Here is an 18,162-nt window from a genome sequence, read left to right as displayed (position 1 = left end):
TAAGGCCTGCTACCACTGGTTTTCAGAGTAATTCTTGTGTTATTTGGCATCCCTCAGCCTTTTCTCCCCCGGTGCTCTTTCTCACCCTTCCACTGAGATCATTTCTTGTGAGACCTCTGCAGACAGTAGATGTATCAAGTGAGGGCCGGATGGATTTCCCACGACCTGTGTCAGGTCTTTTATGGATTTCTTTCTTTTTTCCCCCCTGTTTCCTAAAGACATAACTTTCAGACACTCAAGTCTAGATATTTCTAGGCCTAACACTTCAATTTTGTGTTATCTTTGGCAATTTTCAGAGATTTAACTAAAGAAATGGAAGAAAATTATGTTTTGCTAGTAACTAAGTGTCTTAAAAATACAATTTAAAACTGCTTTTTTTTTGGGGGGGGGGGGGGGGGGGGGGTTGCTAAGTTTAGTGTTATATATAGACAGCACTGGTTCATCCCAAGAGTGCCTATCTCTTTGATGATTGACTCAAGACTTTTGCACAGCACTGTATATCTGAACGATGTCCTCTGTAGTTTGTAGTTAGCATATGAGTTGAAAAGTAAGCTCAGACTCAAGCCATCTGATTCAGACATCTGCAGCTCAGCTGTACGCACAGTGAGACAACATCCACTCTTAACTGTCATTTAAATTGCATCAGTGTTATTATATTGCTAATGGAGAGCGGTTGGTCGCAAAGAAGGCGAACATTCAAAGTTGCGACAGAGAATTGAAATAAATAGAATTCCAATTTAGTGAGAAATGGGCAAAGTTCGCTCTCCTTAAGTGCTCTTGAGCACGCAGTTTTTGAGTGCTGTCATATTGATTAAAGCCTAACATCTAGCTCTAAGTGTGCAGACTGAAGCCCGAGTGTTCCTGCAGACTGTGGTTTTGCTCTGAAGCTGGAGGGTTGGTCCACGAAGCGTCCCAGTTGCTCAAATGGGAGTAGGCGAGCTGGGATAGGCTGGGAGTTTGGTCGGGGCAGTCAGCGGGTCGGGACAAGGCATGAGAAAGGGGGGGAAAGGAAGAACCGATTATTAACTTCTGGCTTGCGAGAGTCTGAATGTTGGACAGGAAATTTTGACGTGGGCAGCTTTACGGGGAGAAAAAAAGGCGTTTGTTCAGATCGATCCCAGCCATTCGGATGACAAAGAAGCGTCGCAGTGTAAACTTTTTCAGCCGGGTGTGATCGCTCGAAAAAAAACCCGACAGGGATATCTGCTTTTTTTTTCAACGGATCCGTAAAAAGAAGGGGACATCATGCCACGGCGCACCGTGCAAGAAGTAACTGTTCAAGATGTCCAGAAGCGGAGGAATCCGAACAAACACTACGTAAGCCTTTTGTGTAATTACCACAACCGTGTGATTTGTTGCGTGAAATGTGCAACAGATCGCGGATATTCCGCAGTCTCCCCCTTTGTCCTGTTGGGAAAAGTAAAAAACAAAGAGAGTGTCAAATTACAGCTGACCAAATCAGCCGAAACGGTCAAGCAGACTTTATTAGAATATGATTTCTGAAAACTTCAGGTCATGCTCAGACTATTTAAATCTGTTGGGATCTTTATTCTTAAGACCAGTAACGACCGACATCAAGATTTACGCTGTTATATTTCAGCAACCTGTACAGTGACCCGAAGTCAAAAGCTCTTGTGTTGTTATCGTTTTTCAGATTGTTTTTGACCTAATAAAATGCTCATTTAAAAAAGACGTGAGGATATCATTAAGAAGCATTCGAGTGGCCGACTCACGTGACCTATGACCCCTTTTCTCAGTGTGCATTTTTTTTAAGTGACTCCCAGAATCACATGCATGTGACCGTAGCCATTGCAGCACCTTACCACTGAAGCCTGCAATGGTGGAAGAGCCCAAGAAACATAATATACAGTCAGCCCAGTCCCCTAACTATCCACACTGGCTAGTTGCCACTGGTAACCAGGAAGTAGGCTATGACTAACATTGTAGGCTATGACAAGTAGGCTATGACTGTGTCAGATATTGTCATTTTTTTTATTACTATTTTTAAAAATATATATATTTTTAGTTTAGAGAGTTGTGTGTTTCTTTTCCAGTCAACAGTTGGCGAAAGGGAGGGAAAGAAGATGAAGAACTTGGGAATAATTTTCTTTTCTTAATAACCAGACCTTGTGTGGGAGACGAGAATGTCATCAGGACAAAGCCTCTTTTTTTCATAGACAGTAGAGCTTTTATTAGTGACTAGTGAGAGCTAAATGTGGGTGTATTTGCCTGCAATCCTGCACTTAGTATAAAGTCACACATATGACATCACTTGGTGTAGTTGGCCAGAGAAAGAGAGAGAGTCGCAGCCAAGGCCTTAGCAGGTGTTTGTGTTAGTTCCGTGTACATGTTGTGTCACTGTGTGTGTGTGTGTACTTGTATGCATCCATATGGGTGTGCAAATTTAAACCGGGGGCTGAAGGACCAGCAGACCTTGTACCGCTGTGAGTGTTAGTGGTCAAGGGCGCAGAGTTCTTGTGGTCCTGTGTCTTCTCCATCTGTTCGTTCAGTCTCTGGTGTACTGTTATTTTATGCCTTTTCTCTCTTACACAGATCTCAAGGTTCCGGGAAATTTAAAGTCTCAGGTCTGAACATGTAGCTTGAATAGCAAAAAGCTGCGTAAGGCTTGTCTGCTCACCAGAGTTCAGTATATCCTATAGAATTTCTAACACAAAGCTCTAATTCTTAAGAGATATCTGCAAATATCTAATGGCTGAAGTTTTTTTTTTGAACTTGGAACTTTAATTAGGAGGGTTAGTTATGTTTTTTTGTATCAGCTCCTGTTTCCTATGAGTTGTTGCAAATTAGTTTGGATAACAAATATTTCTTAATTAGTTTTATCTGCAGCAAGGACACAACAGGATATCTTTGCACTGATTAGTTTTTCTTCTCATTGATGAGTAATTTAATTCTAGTAGTTGGTCAGACAGAACCTGAACTAGTCTTTTTGGGGAATCTTCTTTTGTTTAATGAAGATGGCCTTGCTGCTTGTCTGTATAGCTCCCGTAGTTGATCAGTCCATCGTAATATCGGATTCGAGTCCACCGAAAAAAGAGAATGAGGCCTGAAAGGGTCTGGGATTGGGGCCAGCAGCATTTAGCCAAACACAGCAAGCCGCAAGGGTGTTTCCAATCACCTCCCTGCGTCTCCCCTTTCATTCTTTAAAGAACCAAATCAAAATCTGCTGCTGTCCCCAAACTCTTGACATTATTTAAAGTGCATTATGATTTACTGTTTTAGATATATGTCTGATTGAAGTTGCAGCTGCACCTACACAGTCAACCTCTTTTTATCTAACCTAGTGCTGCCCATGTTAGAAAGGTAGCACAAACTTTGTGGGTTTTTTATGATTATTATTATTATTATTTCACTCTTCTGCATGTATACAATTATGACAAACAATTATGTTTTCTACAGCAGGAAGTGATGTAACTGCACTAGGAAGTGAAATCATCTGATATCCTTGTTCTTTTCATGTGAACGGATGATGACATTGGGGGCTTTTCATTAGCATGACTCCTGACTTCCCGCACTCAAGTCTGTCTTAGCTCCTCCCAGCTATGGCATGTGGTAGATGTGATGGAGGAAAGGAGAAGTTGGTGGTTTCAGGGTGTTTTAAGTGGAGCAATTTGCTCATAATGGATGGAAGTGTGGCATTTAAATGTCACGACACAAGACTGGAGACTTCTGTGTAGGATGCACCTGTGTTTCCTTTTGCAAGGTTTCTCTGAAAGCCTCCTCTTTCTTTATCTCCTTGAGGTGCATTTAAGGGACCGGAGAGCAATTCTTGGGTCGCTGGAGGCAGTGGGATGTGGGGAAGCATATGTTACAGTAATGAAAACCACTCAGTGACAGCTGCGTGATGCTGCCAGAGAAATGGGATGTCTGCTATATGCAGCCCTCTCTAGGATTCATAACACTCCCAAATAATGGTAGTGACTGAAGAGTGATGCCCCAAGGGCTTTAGTTTTTCACAATAATAGCTGTGCATTAGTTTCAATGTTATTTTCCTTTATTTTGCTTTGCCAGGTTTACATCATCAAAGTGTCCTGGAGCGATGGCAGTACAGAAGCCATTTACAGACGCTACAGCAAGTTCTTTGACCTGCAGGTGAGTGAGCCACTAACTGTGTGCGTGTGTGTCGTCATTTTTGAGTTTCTTTTAATAGTTTTAAATGTGTTCTTTCACTTTTGTCGTTTTGGGGGACTTTTTTTTTTGTTTTGTGCTAGCGGACAAGTGCACAGGGCAGGAAAGGCATGGAAGCACTGTCTCAGTCATACAAGACTAGTACTTGTAGCCAGCCTCTCCCTGCTCCACCCTTATAACCCTGGTAATTATATTGTGCGAGACGAGTCGGAAAATTCCAGTGAAGTTAATAGAGGACAGTGATGAATGCGACTGTGGCACTGATGACCACAGAAATGTCTGAATCATTCTCAGACGTCATGGTGATGGTGCACGCTGCACAATGAGGGAGTCTTATTAGTATCCTAGTTTCCTTTTGTCTTTTTGAAGGTAATGGATCTGAGGGAGGTGGTGGTGGTGGTGGGGGGGTGGCGGCCCTGGCTGCATCAGACACCAGAACATGGACTCCAGGAAATTCAGAAAGGCAATTACTTTTAATGAGCATGTAGTCAATTTCGAAAAGGCGTACTGTCGGCCCTAATTGGATTAAATTCCTTTTAATTGATTAAGATGGTCAATGCATGGGTAATGAAGTACAGAACTATAGTGCCTCACTGAGTTTTCTGAGGCTGCGTGTGTAGCATTTAACATATGGATGTGAAGTATTCATTTCATTCATTTGACTTGACCCCTAGTAAAGCTGCTAATAGAACCATTATCCATTAATTTTGTTTAATCCATACCACCTTTCTGTTGTTGACACAGTATAAAAGCATGGATAAATATGAGCATAATATTACAGATAATGTCGAAAGGCTGCTCTTTAAACATCATCTGTATTGTATAAATGACTGTATATATGTTAGTTGCATTACAGTTGTGTAATTGGTCAACTACTACACACAACAGGCAACACTTTATTTATAACTCAGACTGTATCAGATCAGTGTTTTAGAATAAGAGCGTATAAGATGTGTTATACATAACAGATAATGGCTCATCTTTTGTATCTCTGTATGGTTTGGTACTAATATATAAAAGCCACATTAAAGTTTTGGCATTTCTTGGAGACAAGTAGAAAATTGTAATACTCTGAATATCATCAGTGTCACTATAAGTTTTATATGCAAATAAAGAGTCACCAAGTGCAACTGCAATGGGTGATTCCAGCTTTTTAAAGTCACCATGCAGCATTTATTCCAAGTTTTCTTTGACCAAGTTTAAACTGTACATTTTGTCCACAGCTGCATCAGGTTACATGACCTGCTGTCATGCTCCATTTTATTGGGCTGACAGTTTTTTTTATACAAATAAAATAAAAATAAAAATGAGCTGCAGAATATTTCAATTTCTCTACCATCTGTTATAATTGCATTACTCTTTAATTACACCCCCAAAACACTAGTTGGTGGTGGTATTATTGGGATGCTGTGTGGAGTATCTTAGTGTAATTCTCAGTGTTACAATGCTGACTAAGCTAACCTTGTTGAAGTCGAATAGCTGAAATTACTATAACACAAAAAGAGAGCAGATTTGGAACAAGCTGGGTTTATACATGGTGGCAGTGCTATGAAAACAGCAGATGGTTGCCCCAGCAGATTACTCACTGCTGTGCAAGTGTCAGCATTAGCAACATTAGGAAGCCAATCAGTCCCAGCCCATCACATATTAACATGCATTGTGTTTTAAGGAAGAAAGGTCTCTGTGGGTATTAGTATGCTTTATATTGATTTCCATGATCACACGGTGTCGGTGTATTTGTATCAACTAAAGCAATCACACTAGCTGTTGTCTGCATTGCAGCGTCATGTTGCATAGCTGGAGAGGTGCATGTCAAGCTGCAGGACATGTTAATTAGATTTCCTTGAAATTGAATATATCCAGTGACCAGTTGTGGCTAATCAGCTGGCTTATTCCGATCACTAGCACACTGATACATCCCCCATGTGTCTGATATATTTTTATATTATGTTATCATTTTTCTGTAATCTGTCTAACAGGTTCCTTCATAATGTCTTCCATTATGTGGCTTTGGCTTGTCTTGTAATGCAGATATTAATACATCTCTGGTCATTCCACAGCCTTAGTGTTATGCAGGAAGTGCTAGTCACCACATCCTGTCAACATAACTGCCCTAAGCAGCTGATTCTCTTTCTGCAAACACAGCAGCATGTGCTTTTTGTGTGGCTGGCACAGACTTTGTTGATTTTGCTTCACTAAGGGCTGAAACAAGATATAAAAGCAGTTTTCTCTATTATAAATGTAAGTCTTTTGATGCATGCGCAAAATCAACAATAGCAAGGCTGTTATTTACATATTGAAAATACAGAACAAATCTTAGGATTAACCATGCAGCAGTAACAAAATAGCAAGTATTTCTTGTTCCTGGCATTCTATCTTTGATCTGACAGATCAATAGCTCATTTCTCTAAGGAAGAGAATAGCTGAGCAAGAGCCAGATGTTCTTGTCACTGAGGATATTTCTGCTACTTTTTTTTTTTGCACCATCTAGAAATGGAGAATTTTTCTGTTTAATTAACAGCTTTTTTTAATAGATTTTTAACCGTGTTCTCATCAGACAGATTCATCATACTCACAGTTTAAAAACATCAGCTGGGCTGTGACTTAAGCTATATTTACATTGAAAATTGTTACTCAGAGAAAATTAGAAGCCACAGAAAGCCTTTTTTTTTTTTCACATACAGTAAACATCCTCTGTCTGGGTAACAAACACTGAGCATGTGCAAACAGCTACTCACTGAACAGACAGAGGTGTGCCTCCGACAGGAGAGAAAGGCACTTGTGCTGTTTTTGAGATTTTTTTTCCTCAGAAAAACAAGAGGGTAAAGTTGTTCCAAAAGTTAGTAGTTGGCAGTTGTTCCAGAAGTGAGAGGAAGGCCAGAAACGTCAAAAACATGTTTAAAACTAAAAATTCTGTTTATTCTATTTAAAATCATGAATTGACCTAAATTCAGTCCAATTGTAAGAAGCTTAACATTCAACCACGAAACTTAATGTTTGTGTTCGGGAATGCAAGTAAACAACTTATAACGCATCTTAATCATAAATAACAATGTGCTTTACGCTTGTTTCTCCGCTTTTTGTAAAACATTACATTTGAAAATGTACAGATAATAACAGTTATTATGTTTTAGCATTAAACAAAACATTAAGCAAAACATCACTTAGAGTGTACTGTCTTGATCTTTGTCAGTTAGTGTGTCTGTGTGTGTCTTTGTGGAAAATATCATCCTGGATACACAATACAGTTTAGGGGCTTTTTTGTCTGTGGATACGTTTTTGTCAACATGATAGTGTCACAGCCATACAAGACACAATCTTGAAACATGACACATCTGCAGCTGAGCTCATGATCAGAGGGGGTGGGGGCACTGGGCCTGGTGTGAGCCCATCCCATGGTGGCTTCTAGTTTCTCTCTTTTTTTTTTTTTTCAGTGCATTCATCCTAGCAGCTTTTCAGTTTGCTTCCATGTCACAAAGAACAGTTTCCATTCTGCACACGTGTCCATCGAGCTCTACAGGCTTCCTGCATTCCCGCTCGCCTTGGATAGTGGATATATTTCTACTTTAAAGCTTAAGGGGGGGAAGAAAAAGAAAACATTATTTGCTTATTCAGAGTTGCACAGCTGTCACATATTTTCCATCTGCAGTAATAAACTCAGCTTCTTGAAACGGGGGTTGGGGGGGGGGGGGGGGGCAGATTATTTGACTTTGTAATATGAAGTTGCCTCTTGCATTCATTTCACAAAGCAGCAACAATGTGATCATTTCTGTGTACTGTAACTATGGCGATATTTTTAATGTCCTCAACAGTTCATTTGAAAGAAGTAAACTGATGACCTGAGAGAATGAGATGGCTAAAACGAAAGAAGAAAAGTTTCATAAAAATGCTGAACTGAGTGTATCAGGATTATCTTGGGTAGATGAAAATAGACAGTTTTCATGTATATAGTCTATATAAACTTCCGGGATTCAGCTAAATGAATGCTAACAAAGCTATACCAAATGTTATCATATTTGTTAGCTTCATTATGTTCTTGTGCAGATTCATCATTCTTGAGAATGGGAGAGGTTTCTTTAGCAGCATGGCACAGATCTCCAGAAAGTGAAGCTTTGAAATGGGAGCTCTACTCTGAACTTTCACCCCCTGGCTTCTTGTCCACGTTGTTGTCTGCGAAATCACTATCTTTGTTCAGGATTACTCATTTTTGAAAAATGGCCTATTGTTAACTGCTGAAGAGATGACGAGCACAATTGAAACCATTTATTTTTCCCATGTCGTGCATGTTTTCACTTTATGCATTCGAGAAACTGAGGGATCAGAAACCAACAGATCCTCTGAAAATTGGTATTGCTGTAAATTATGAATGTTTATAAGGCATTATCTGAAATTTGTTATAATTTTTTTTTTAAATGAGACACATCATGGTGAACATTGCATTGATACTGCACATACCTTCTATTTTGCCCATTGCCATCTTGATGTTTTTGACAAGCAAGACGAGGATCTGAATGTGAAGCTGCATGTTCATTGAGTCAGTCACAAGTGATAGGAAGCAGAAGTTACAATCATCCTTTATATTGCTTATGGCTGAATGGTAAATGGCCTGCATTTGTATAGCGCTTTTCTAGTCCCTAAGGACCCCAAAGCGCTTCACACTACATTCAGTCATTCACCCATTCACACACACATTCACACACTGGCGATGGCAAGCTACATTGTAGCCACAGCTGCCCTGGGGCGCACTGACAGAGGCGAGGCTGCCGGACACTGGCGCCACCGGGCCCTCTGACCACCACCAGTAGGCAAACATGGGGTTAGTATCTTGCCCAAGGATATTTGGCATGCAGCCAGGAGGCAGCCTGGGATCGAACCACCGACCTTCTGATTAGTGGCTGACCTGCTCTGCCACCTGAGCTACAGCCACCCCTAAGGCTGAGAGTGCTAACAGTAGCCAGAGCAGGTCTGCTGGGTAAACTAAGCCATCACACATAGTTACCGCATAGTCATTACCCCAAGCATCTTTTTCTGCATTAGAGAACAAGTGTTTATCCGTTGGGATTCTTCATTCTTCATTTGCCAAGTTACTGTGTTAATATGCTTTCGTCTAATTACTTAGTATTAATTAGTCAGTGTTAGAGCTAATTACTATCGCATAATACCGTGGTTAACTTAAATACTTAAAAAAACACCAACAGGTTAAAGAACTCCACAAATGTGAATGGTAACAGTATGTTGCCATGAGAACAGTTTCCCCACAAAGGGTTAAAAAATGGTTTCAGGCTTAATTATGCAGTGAACTGAGTCAGAGAATGTCAGGACTATTGAGACAGGCAAAGAGAGCAACAATTGTTCATGGACCTTTTTCATGCTCAACAGTCTGGAGCTTCTTAGGTCTTTATTTGGTTTTTGATTAAATACTGGTGATGTGGTTTAAAGGGACATAGACAAGACAAATTACAGTCCCTTGAAACATTATGTGACTGTAAATCTGCAAGCAAATGCTGGATGAAATAACAGTGTTTAAAAGATTGCAGGATCATAATAGCCTGGGAATGTAGCATGTAGACAATGTAGAGTTCTGTTCAACTGAGACCTCAGAGCACTTGTGATGCTTGCAGCCGTTACTGGTGTGTTAGTTTACTATTAATATTATTATTATTATTAACAGGGAGTCTGATTTAATAGCTTAAGAGGAAGCCTGTTACACAGTGGTCTGGATCTTGCAAGATATATTGGCATGATTGTCTGATCTGAGGGGTTCGGGTGCAGAATAAGGCATTAAGACTTTGGAGCTACAAAGTGGGGCCATTTCATCTAATGATTTACAAGTAATCAATGAAAACTTAAATGCGTCTGTGTTGTGAATGGGACGGCAGTGTAATTCTGCTAGGACTGGAGTAATGCGTTATCTGTCTTGCTGGCTGCATTTAACTGAAATCCGTTAAATACATCAGTTAGGCACGTATGCAGTGAGTGGCAATAATCAGCAAACAGGAGAAAATGGTGCGGGGTTATGGATAGGATGTTCAAGTATGTCATTGAAGAGTATTGGTCTGACCTTGGAAATATTTCTAATCTGTACCAAAATGAACGTAAGATATGTTGTTTGGAGTCAAAGTGTAGACCAAGAGAGTCAAACTGTATTCAGTGTTTCCATTAAAGAGTTTCTTTACAGAATGTTTGCAGGATTTTTCCTTAAATTGTGGAGAATCATAATATTTTCTAAACACCTTTTATCAGGTGAAGAAGCACATAGATTTGGTTGGGGGTATTTTAGATTTGGAAATGAACTTTTAAGTAAATAAATGAATATATTCATTGTATTCCGAGTGCAGTGGAACAGGCACAGAAATAAAGTGCCTAATGTAGAATTTTGGACTTGCATATGTTTATCTATACAATACTAACACATGACTGAGATAAACTCCATAGCACATAACTGAAAAAACCACATTTTAGAAAGTTAAAACCATATGCAGCTTTCCTCTCCTCTGCCTTAGCCTGTCATCCTCACCCCTGTCGAGGATGGATATTTGATGTTGAGTGCATGATGTAAATGGTATGTTGAAGAGATGACTTGACTCGCTCCATATGCCTTTTCTTGTTTGACTGCCTCTGATTACAGAGCAGATACAAGTCTTAGAGTAGACACAGGGACTGGGGCGTGTCTGCACTCGCAGTCAGACACATGGGAACAATTACAGTGTGTGGGGTACTGGCTCCTCTCTGTTTCTCTGTCTCCTTCCCTCACTCTGTCTCTTTTGTCTATGTCAGGCCATCTTTTTGTTTATACAATCCTACTCAAGGTGGTACTGATTCACCGACTAAGCATCTGACTATTTGTCTTGTGATGCATTTCAAGAAAGTACGGAACTCCAGTAACTTGCTTGACTCATGTTCTCTTACTATTCCTGCTTTTGTAGATGAAAGGGATCATTTTTCGGTTCCTTTTATTCGTTTTCATCATATAAAATACAGATTTAGCTTTATTGAGTAAATTAGTTAAATTGCTGTAGCACAGTATTTTGATTTGTAATTAAGCTTGTATTTTATGAACCAGTTTTTGGATTGACCTTCTTGTGATTTCAGGTTTTAACTTAAGGAGAAAAAAAAGCTATAAGAATAGGCTGAGTTTCAGTAAGGTAAATATAAGACTGTTGAACTTCTTCGCTGCCACTGCTTTCTAGCCTTTTAAAAATCATGGCAAAGGAAATGTTCCACTATGTCAGCGGTGGTGCTCCTTAGCTACAGCTACAGCAACATGTGAAGTAGAGGGGGGAAAACCATACCATCTGCTCAGTACATTTATAATTATTGGCAGATCTGCATTTATTGGCCAAATTCCTTGTTGGAACTGCTGATTTGTTAAAAAAAAAAAATCATCAGTTTCTCTTAACCACCCTCAGCTGTCCTGTGTATGTATCCTGCGTGTGTGAGAATGTAAAAACCTTACATGCTAATAACTTTGATTAATCATCGCGTTTCAGATGGAATTGCTGGACAAATTCCCAGTGGAGGGAGGCCAGAAAGACCCTAAGCGCCGGATCATTCCATTCCTGCCAGGTAAGAGTTGAACACACAGTCCCTCAACGACCAATCACAGAAAAAAAAGAAATGGCACATAACTGGGCATTATTAGGAATAAATGGAGAATACACCATTTTTACAGGCCATCCCAATTAAACTTACCTGATTTAAATTTGTCTAATCTTCCCTTCAAGGCTGTCTTCTGAAGGCCTTGTGATCCACTTCTAGTGCTATTTTTAGAGTCCTTCCTGAAAATCCCATCATGACCACTTATTTTGGGTGCTCTGTGACTTCGTCATGGACCTCAAATGTGTGCAGACAGCAAAAATTTACTTTCATTCAGCAGTTTTCAGTTGAAAGGCCCACGTTTCCCAAACCACAGTGTATCAGGAAACCAGGGTGATGCTCATCATTTTGTTTGACATTCACTGGTTGTGCAGCGTGAATTTGTCCCTTTGTGTAAAGCTGAAGGTGTCGAGCTCTACTTCAATGTCCCGAGGCGTCCTTAGTCCATTAGTTTTCCATTTATGTCCTGACGAGTCTGGTCACGCAAACCTGTGTCAGTTCCTACCGGCCCTACTCAACCAGATTTGCTTCCCTGTCACTTTCTCCATAAAATCAAAATCACATTTAAGGATCGCTGTCTTGACATACTGACAGAGATTCAGCATGCAACACAGAGGTAAAGTGCAAAGGCACAGAATGAGATGTCCATAAAGTGATTGAGGGAAAAATCGGCCAGAATTAAATCAACAAAGTTTAGATTTTTAAGGGCTGATTCACACAGAGCGATTTAACCACAGCTCATGTGCTTATAATACGGAAAGGTTTTTGAACTCCTGTGTCGTGTCCTTGCTGCAGTGTCACGTCCTTGTATTATGTGTGCTCCCTTTGATCCTTCAACCAAACACACTGGGCAGCAATGACTTACTGATGATGACCTTTAAATGAACTGGAGGAAAGCCGAGTTAATCTTTTACACGTGCGCTTAGAAACCAACTAGAACAACCTGAAGCAAAGGTGTTGGGCATAAGCATATTGTTTCTGCCACTAAGCAAGAATATTTTAATGCATGTACTTTTTAAGCATTGGACTAAACCACATTATCTCAGCAAATGGCCTAAAGACACATTATACCATCTATGTGAATCAGTGCTGGAGCCTTTTAGAGAAACAGACTATTTGCCAGTGTTGCATGTATTTTTAACAGAAATCTGAATGTTATACTCCATATTCATTATGATAATCCCAACTCAGCTCCATCATTCTCCTGGCTGAATCATCATTGAGAGAACTGGCTAAAATATCTTCTTTTTAGTTTTCACTATTTTTTTTTCTCAAATACAAATGGCAACAAAGTTTGTTTTGAAAAGGGGCTTTGGGTGTACTTGACCAACTTTTGAGATCCTGCTGAAAGTAATCCTTTATGAAAGGAAGAAAATCCTTAATGTCAACCCCACCCACATCTCCCCCACCAGGCTTGGGATGTGTGGGGGTTAGGGTTTTTTTTTTTTTTCTTTAAATGCCCATGCAAGTCTGGAACTCATTGAGAGGATGCTCATACAAAAACACACACGCATTCACCCCGTTTGATGAAATCTAAGTAGGAAAGGAAGGAGAGGGAGATTTTTTTTTTTTTAAAAGATTGCTTTTCATACCATCCTTTTTACATCTAAGCACTGCATACTGATGCATTAAACATCTACATTGAACTCTGAGCGTGTGCTTCCTGTTTTTATTGCCTGAATAAATTTAGTGCCGCTGAGGATGGCACTAAAGTGCTGCTTCTTTGGTGCTGCTAAGGCACCACAAGTAAAGGTCTGATTGGACTCATGGACATTTGCATGGGACGTCCTCTAGGAATGCTGCTGTGAAGCTGTTTGCATGCTATATGAAGGTTTTTATCCTGAGTGGCTGAATACATGGAGATTCAAATGAAGGCCCATTACTAGCATCAGATCGGACCTCTGTCTGAGAGGGATCCCAAGCAAACAGTATTCATTGACAGCCAAGGGGAAATAAACCCTAAAACATTCACTTACAAAGCAAAAGTCTGGAAAAAAGACGGGGGCCAATCTCACAAGGTACGGAAGTGGTTTTCCCTTTCTGGTTTGGTTTGTTCAAGGCCCCAAGTTGTTTTTACTCCTTGGTATCTCTGCATCAGCAAAGTGGTTTGTCAGTAAGAGTACACACTGTAGAACTTGTGCTTTCTTCTCTTTGACAAGCATTGACAGCATTTTTACTCTGAGGTCAGATTTTGGCCTTTGGAAGGAATATGTTAGAAGTCCAATAAATACATAACTTTATGTATTTTTCATTTACGAAGTCAACTCTTTATCTTTAGATAGATGGTGCCATCTTGGTTTTGTAGATTGATTAATAAATGACATAAAGATAAAATGATACATTTGATGTGTTAATCCCACCATTCAGAGTCAGGTTGAAAAATAGTGAAAATAGTGAAAACCTGTGGAGGAATGTGCACCTGTGTAGTAATTACAACATAGGCGCAAATCAGTATTTCTTCTTATACTCCGTACACGCCTAGACGTTGTGTTATTTAAAACCTTAGTGGCCAAGTCATTTTGTACAAGCCCGATTTAATTACAAAACAAAAATAAGTCACAGAAATATCCTCAGTTTTCTTAGCAACTAAAGTGATATAAGCCATGTCCAAGCAAAGTCCAGAAAATTTCCATGTAGTATGAAAACACGTGGATTTAGAACATTTTCTTTCACGCCGTTGGTGTGCATAGGTAGAGAATAGTATTTATTTTTTAAAAATTAAAAATATATGCCTTTTTGCTGCTTACTTAATTTATTTTTTCCTCAAGACCGACCCTATTTTTACTAAGTCCCGACTGAATACCGGTATATGCACGTGTCAAGTAAAATCCGAATACGGTCTCGAGTACACAGTTTTGTCACAAGATCCCAAGTCCTTTTGTGTTTTGTGAAAGTATAAGCAGCTCAAAATCTCCCCAAAAAGGCTAATTGGGTTGGTGAATGTAGTCATTAAGATGTGAGGGATTCTGAGAACAGCTGTCTTTGGGTGAGGTAACAATAACCTCTCTATGTATGGCCATCTTAGCCTGCCTTTTTTCTCCATCTAGTTTGCTCAGTTTTCCCAGGAAACAAAAGCTGTTTGATACTTTTGGTCACTACTGACTCTGAGATTTGCCAAAATGTCCACCGTGCCTCAGCCATGGCTCCAGGGTAGCAGCATTCCACCCTGCCCAAATAAGCCCTTTTCATCGGCTGCATCCATGAGCTGCCGTGCATACAAAGTAGGCAGTGTTGAGTCAGTGCTTCTCTCCTGACCCCAGAGAGCTTTGGAAAACCTTCAAGAACACTTTCTTCTTGAGGAGTGATGAGGGGAGGAGAAGAAGAAAGAGACAGAAATAGAGAAGGAGAAGTGTGTCTGAGGGTTGACTTTCAAATCTCTTTAGTTTTTCAGTGCTGTCCCGACAGCGTCCCCTCGACTGCTCTGGCAGGAGCTTGCCAATGCCATAGAGATTCGGAATGTCTTCTCTAATTCTTCTTCTAGTTAATCTCACTTGTAACAGTCTCCCTTATGTAGTATGATCTTGTTGTCCTTTGCAGTGTGGTAAAATATTAAAGTCTACTGTTAATCAGACCACGCTCGTTGACACTAGATTTCATGTCTTTATTTATTGTTGCAATGCATTTATCTGCAGTATGGGAAACAGTAGTAGCATAATAGTTAACAGCCTTGGTAAACAAACATTATGGATGCATTGCTTATTGTACACATTTTTAAACTCTGCCCAAACACTGAACCTGTGGGATTCACCGAGAGAGATGAACACACCATTTTTAATGTAGACTAAAACTTACAACTGACCGTTGGCATTACAGCAAAAAAATTGCCAAAGTTACTATGCTGTGGCTATCTATTAATTATGTACAGCTTCCATACTGTCCTCATGGGCATGAATGTCGTGACAAATTTAGGATTTTTAATGAATTCTCTGAACTGTTCTTTCTTCAGAGTGGAATGATTTTACAACAAAAATTGGGTGGACAAGCTTGTGTTTATTTTGGACTTTCTCTAATCCACACAGGGTCAGAAAGAAACGTATATGCTCAAATATATACATACATTCACTTAAATCTTTTTAAAAAGTGGTACTATTCTACAATGTCTTTTAACTTGACTAGATCAACTAATTGTTAGTGATCTTGACTGACTATAGCTTGTAGCTTGTCTATGCCAACATAAAAAGGATTTGTTTGGCAGCACTCATTGGATTGACCAATGCTCACTACAATGGGGAAAGTCCAAGGAACTCTGTGAAGATCTAAGAAGAAATTGGAAAGTTCTAAACAACTGCGGATTCCAAGATCATCAGTCAAATCATTCAAACAATTATACATAAATACAAGGTATTTGGATATACAGTATTACCACTTTGCCAGGGTTGGGAAGGAGACCCAGGCTGTCTCTGATGAGAGGAAATTGGTTGGGATGTTTCAGAACAACTGAGGAACCACCAAGACTCAAGCCTGTTATGAACAAGAAACTGTTGGACAACCAATTTTCAATGAAATTCAAATTCACTGACAGAGGCGAGGCTGCCGGACACTGGCGCCACCGGGCCCTCTGACCACCACCAGTAGGCAACAGGTGAAGTGTCTTGCCCAAGGACACATCTGGTAATCATACCAAATCACAACAACAGTCGCCTAAAGACGCTTTAAATTGTAAGGTAAAGTTAAAGTAAAGAGCCTACAATCATACAGAGAAAACCCCAACAATCAGACGAACCCCCCTTTACTTATTATTCCCTGATGGTTAAATTAATATCCACACAAATCAATTTTCCTTTTAACTGACATCATCCGCAGGTTGTTTTTTTTGTTTTTTTTTTATATTATAGTAAGCTTCACTGTCTTACTTTTGAGCTTCCTTTTATTGTGTTATTTATACAATATCCTGGGGGGGTTTCCCATTTGTTTTGTCTACCACCTGAGTCAGCTTGTAGGTTGTAGTGAGAGCAGGGATAGTTTGGTAGGGTGTGGAGGTTGTTTCTTTGAACGTTGGGTGTTGGTAGTTTTCTGTAAAATGTGCAAGATCTACTTTTTGTTTGGTGTGAAGTCACCACAAATATCTACTCCAGTCAGCAGTATACACTTGTACAACCTTTTATACTTCTGTCTCACCTTGGCCCTTCCTTTCATTATTACTTCTTTTCTTGAATGCTTCAGATTCACAGAACAAAGAGAAAAGTATTAGCATAAACAGTTTTAAGCTGCGTGGGTTAAAGAAGCAGCCACTTTTTTTTGTAACAATAGAGCTTTTATATATGGATGGATGGATGATGTGTCAGCAAGTCTGTTTCAAAAGCAAACACCAGGACTCCTTGATGGCGGTAATATTGTAATCTGTCACCTGCATTTAGGATCTCATTACATACACAACCTTTTGCCCTGCTATACTGTATTTTTTAATTAATATGTCTCAGTGTGTCTATTGTCAAATGAGAACGAAGAAAATATTCACTCTTAAGTTTTTCACATGCCTTTGAATAGAAAAGAGGGCTATTTGTAGCCCTTTCTTGTTATTGTTATGGTGAACTAGCTTGCCCGTGCCTGTGGTAATGCGTGCCTAGCGATAAGAATAAGGGAGCAGTGTTTAAACTGTCAAACGGGCACTCTTTGCCTGTCCTAAATCATTTATTAACTTGGAAAGGCCAGCTATTCACCCACCTCCTTAGCCTCCTCATTGTGCTGTCACTGTTATTGATGATGCGACTGTGTTGTGTCTGCATGCTAATTCACTAACTACATTTTGGGAAAAGCCACGGTTTTCACTGTCCTTCAGTCTACCTGCAAGTTTTTCTTTTAAGTCACTACTTAAAGAAATCAATCAAGGTTTTGTTTGGGTGGGGTTTTTTTTTTTTTTTTTTTTTTGTTTGTTTCGTTTTTCAATATAGCTTTTGTGTATTTTATATGAACACTTGCTGTGGAAAAGATTAGAATTATTATTTTTTTCTAAGGTATATGCACATGTTAACTTGACGTATGTAAAGGTAGGTTGCAGTATTTAAGTTCCTAAATCTGATTTTCCTTGTTTGTTCCAGGAAAGATTCTGTTTAGGAGGAGCCACATCAGGGATGTGGCAATGAAAAGGCTAAGACCTATTAATGAATACTGCAGGGTGAGTATTCGTTATGCAATTCTCTACTTATGCTAAGCATCAACATATATACGTTATAAAATGCATTTGTCAAGAGAAAAGAAACCACAATCTGTGTACATTACATCACAGCTAGCTGGGTTCCCCCCCCGTTTTTTTTTTTTCCATCACATTCAGGCCCATTTTTAGTCGTCCAAACACATGCTTATATTAAGTAAAGTCAAGCTTGTAGTCAAACTACAGCATTTGCATAACAGAAAGATTTATACGTTCACTTTGTTGCAGCTTTATGAATAATGCTGCTGCCCTTGCGATCTAAATTGGCA

The 18,162-nt window shown here is 39.6% G+C and overlaps 1 protein-coding gene across 2 annotated transcripts in view; it reads left to right on the top strand.

Moving 5' to 3' along the window:
• The first annotated feature begins 819 nt into the window (after positions 1-819).
• Positions 820-18,162, top strand: part of sh3pxd2b (SH3 and PX domains 2B) — a 33,824-nt gene continuing 16,481 nt past the window's right edge. Inside the window, exons 1-4 of one of the 2 annotated variants that reach the window (XM_082550123.1) lie at positions 820-1,317; positions 4,030-4,110; positions 11,637-11,712; positions 17,781-17,857. In XM_082550123.1, the coding sequence (XP_082406249.1) occupies positions 1,246-1,317; positions 4,030-4,110; positions 11,637-11,712; positions 17,781-17,857 (306 nt within the window). In that variant the 5' untranslated portion in view covers positions 820-1,245. The remainder of the gene's footprint in view (positions 1,318-4,029; positions 4,111-11,636; positions 11,713-17,780; positions 17,858-18,162) is intronic. The other variant, XM_082550124.1, reaches the window with a different exon arrangement.

Source organism: Aulonocara stuartgranti, assembly GCF_965226115.1.
Source record: "Aulonocara stuartgranti genome assembly, chromosome: 10".
NCBI classification, from domain to species: Eukaryota; Metazoa; Chordata; class Actinopteri; order Cichliformes; family Cichlidae; genus Aulonocara; species Aulonocara stuartgranti.
This window is presented reverse-complemented; position numbering and strand designations above follow the sequence as displayed.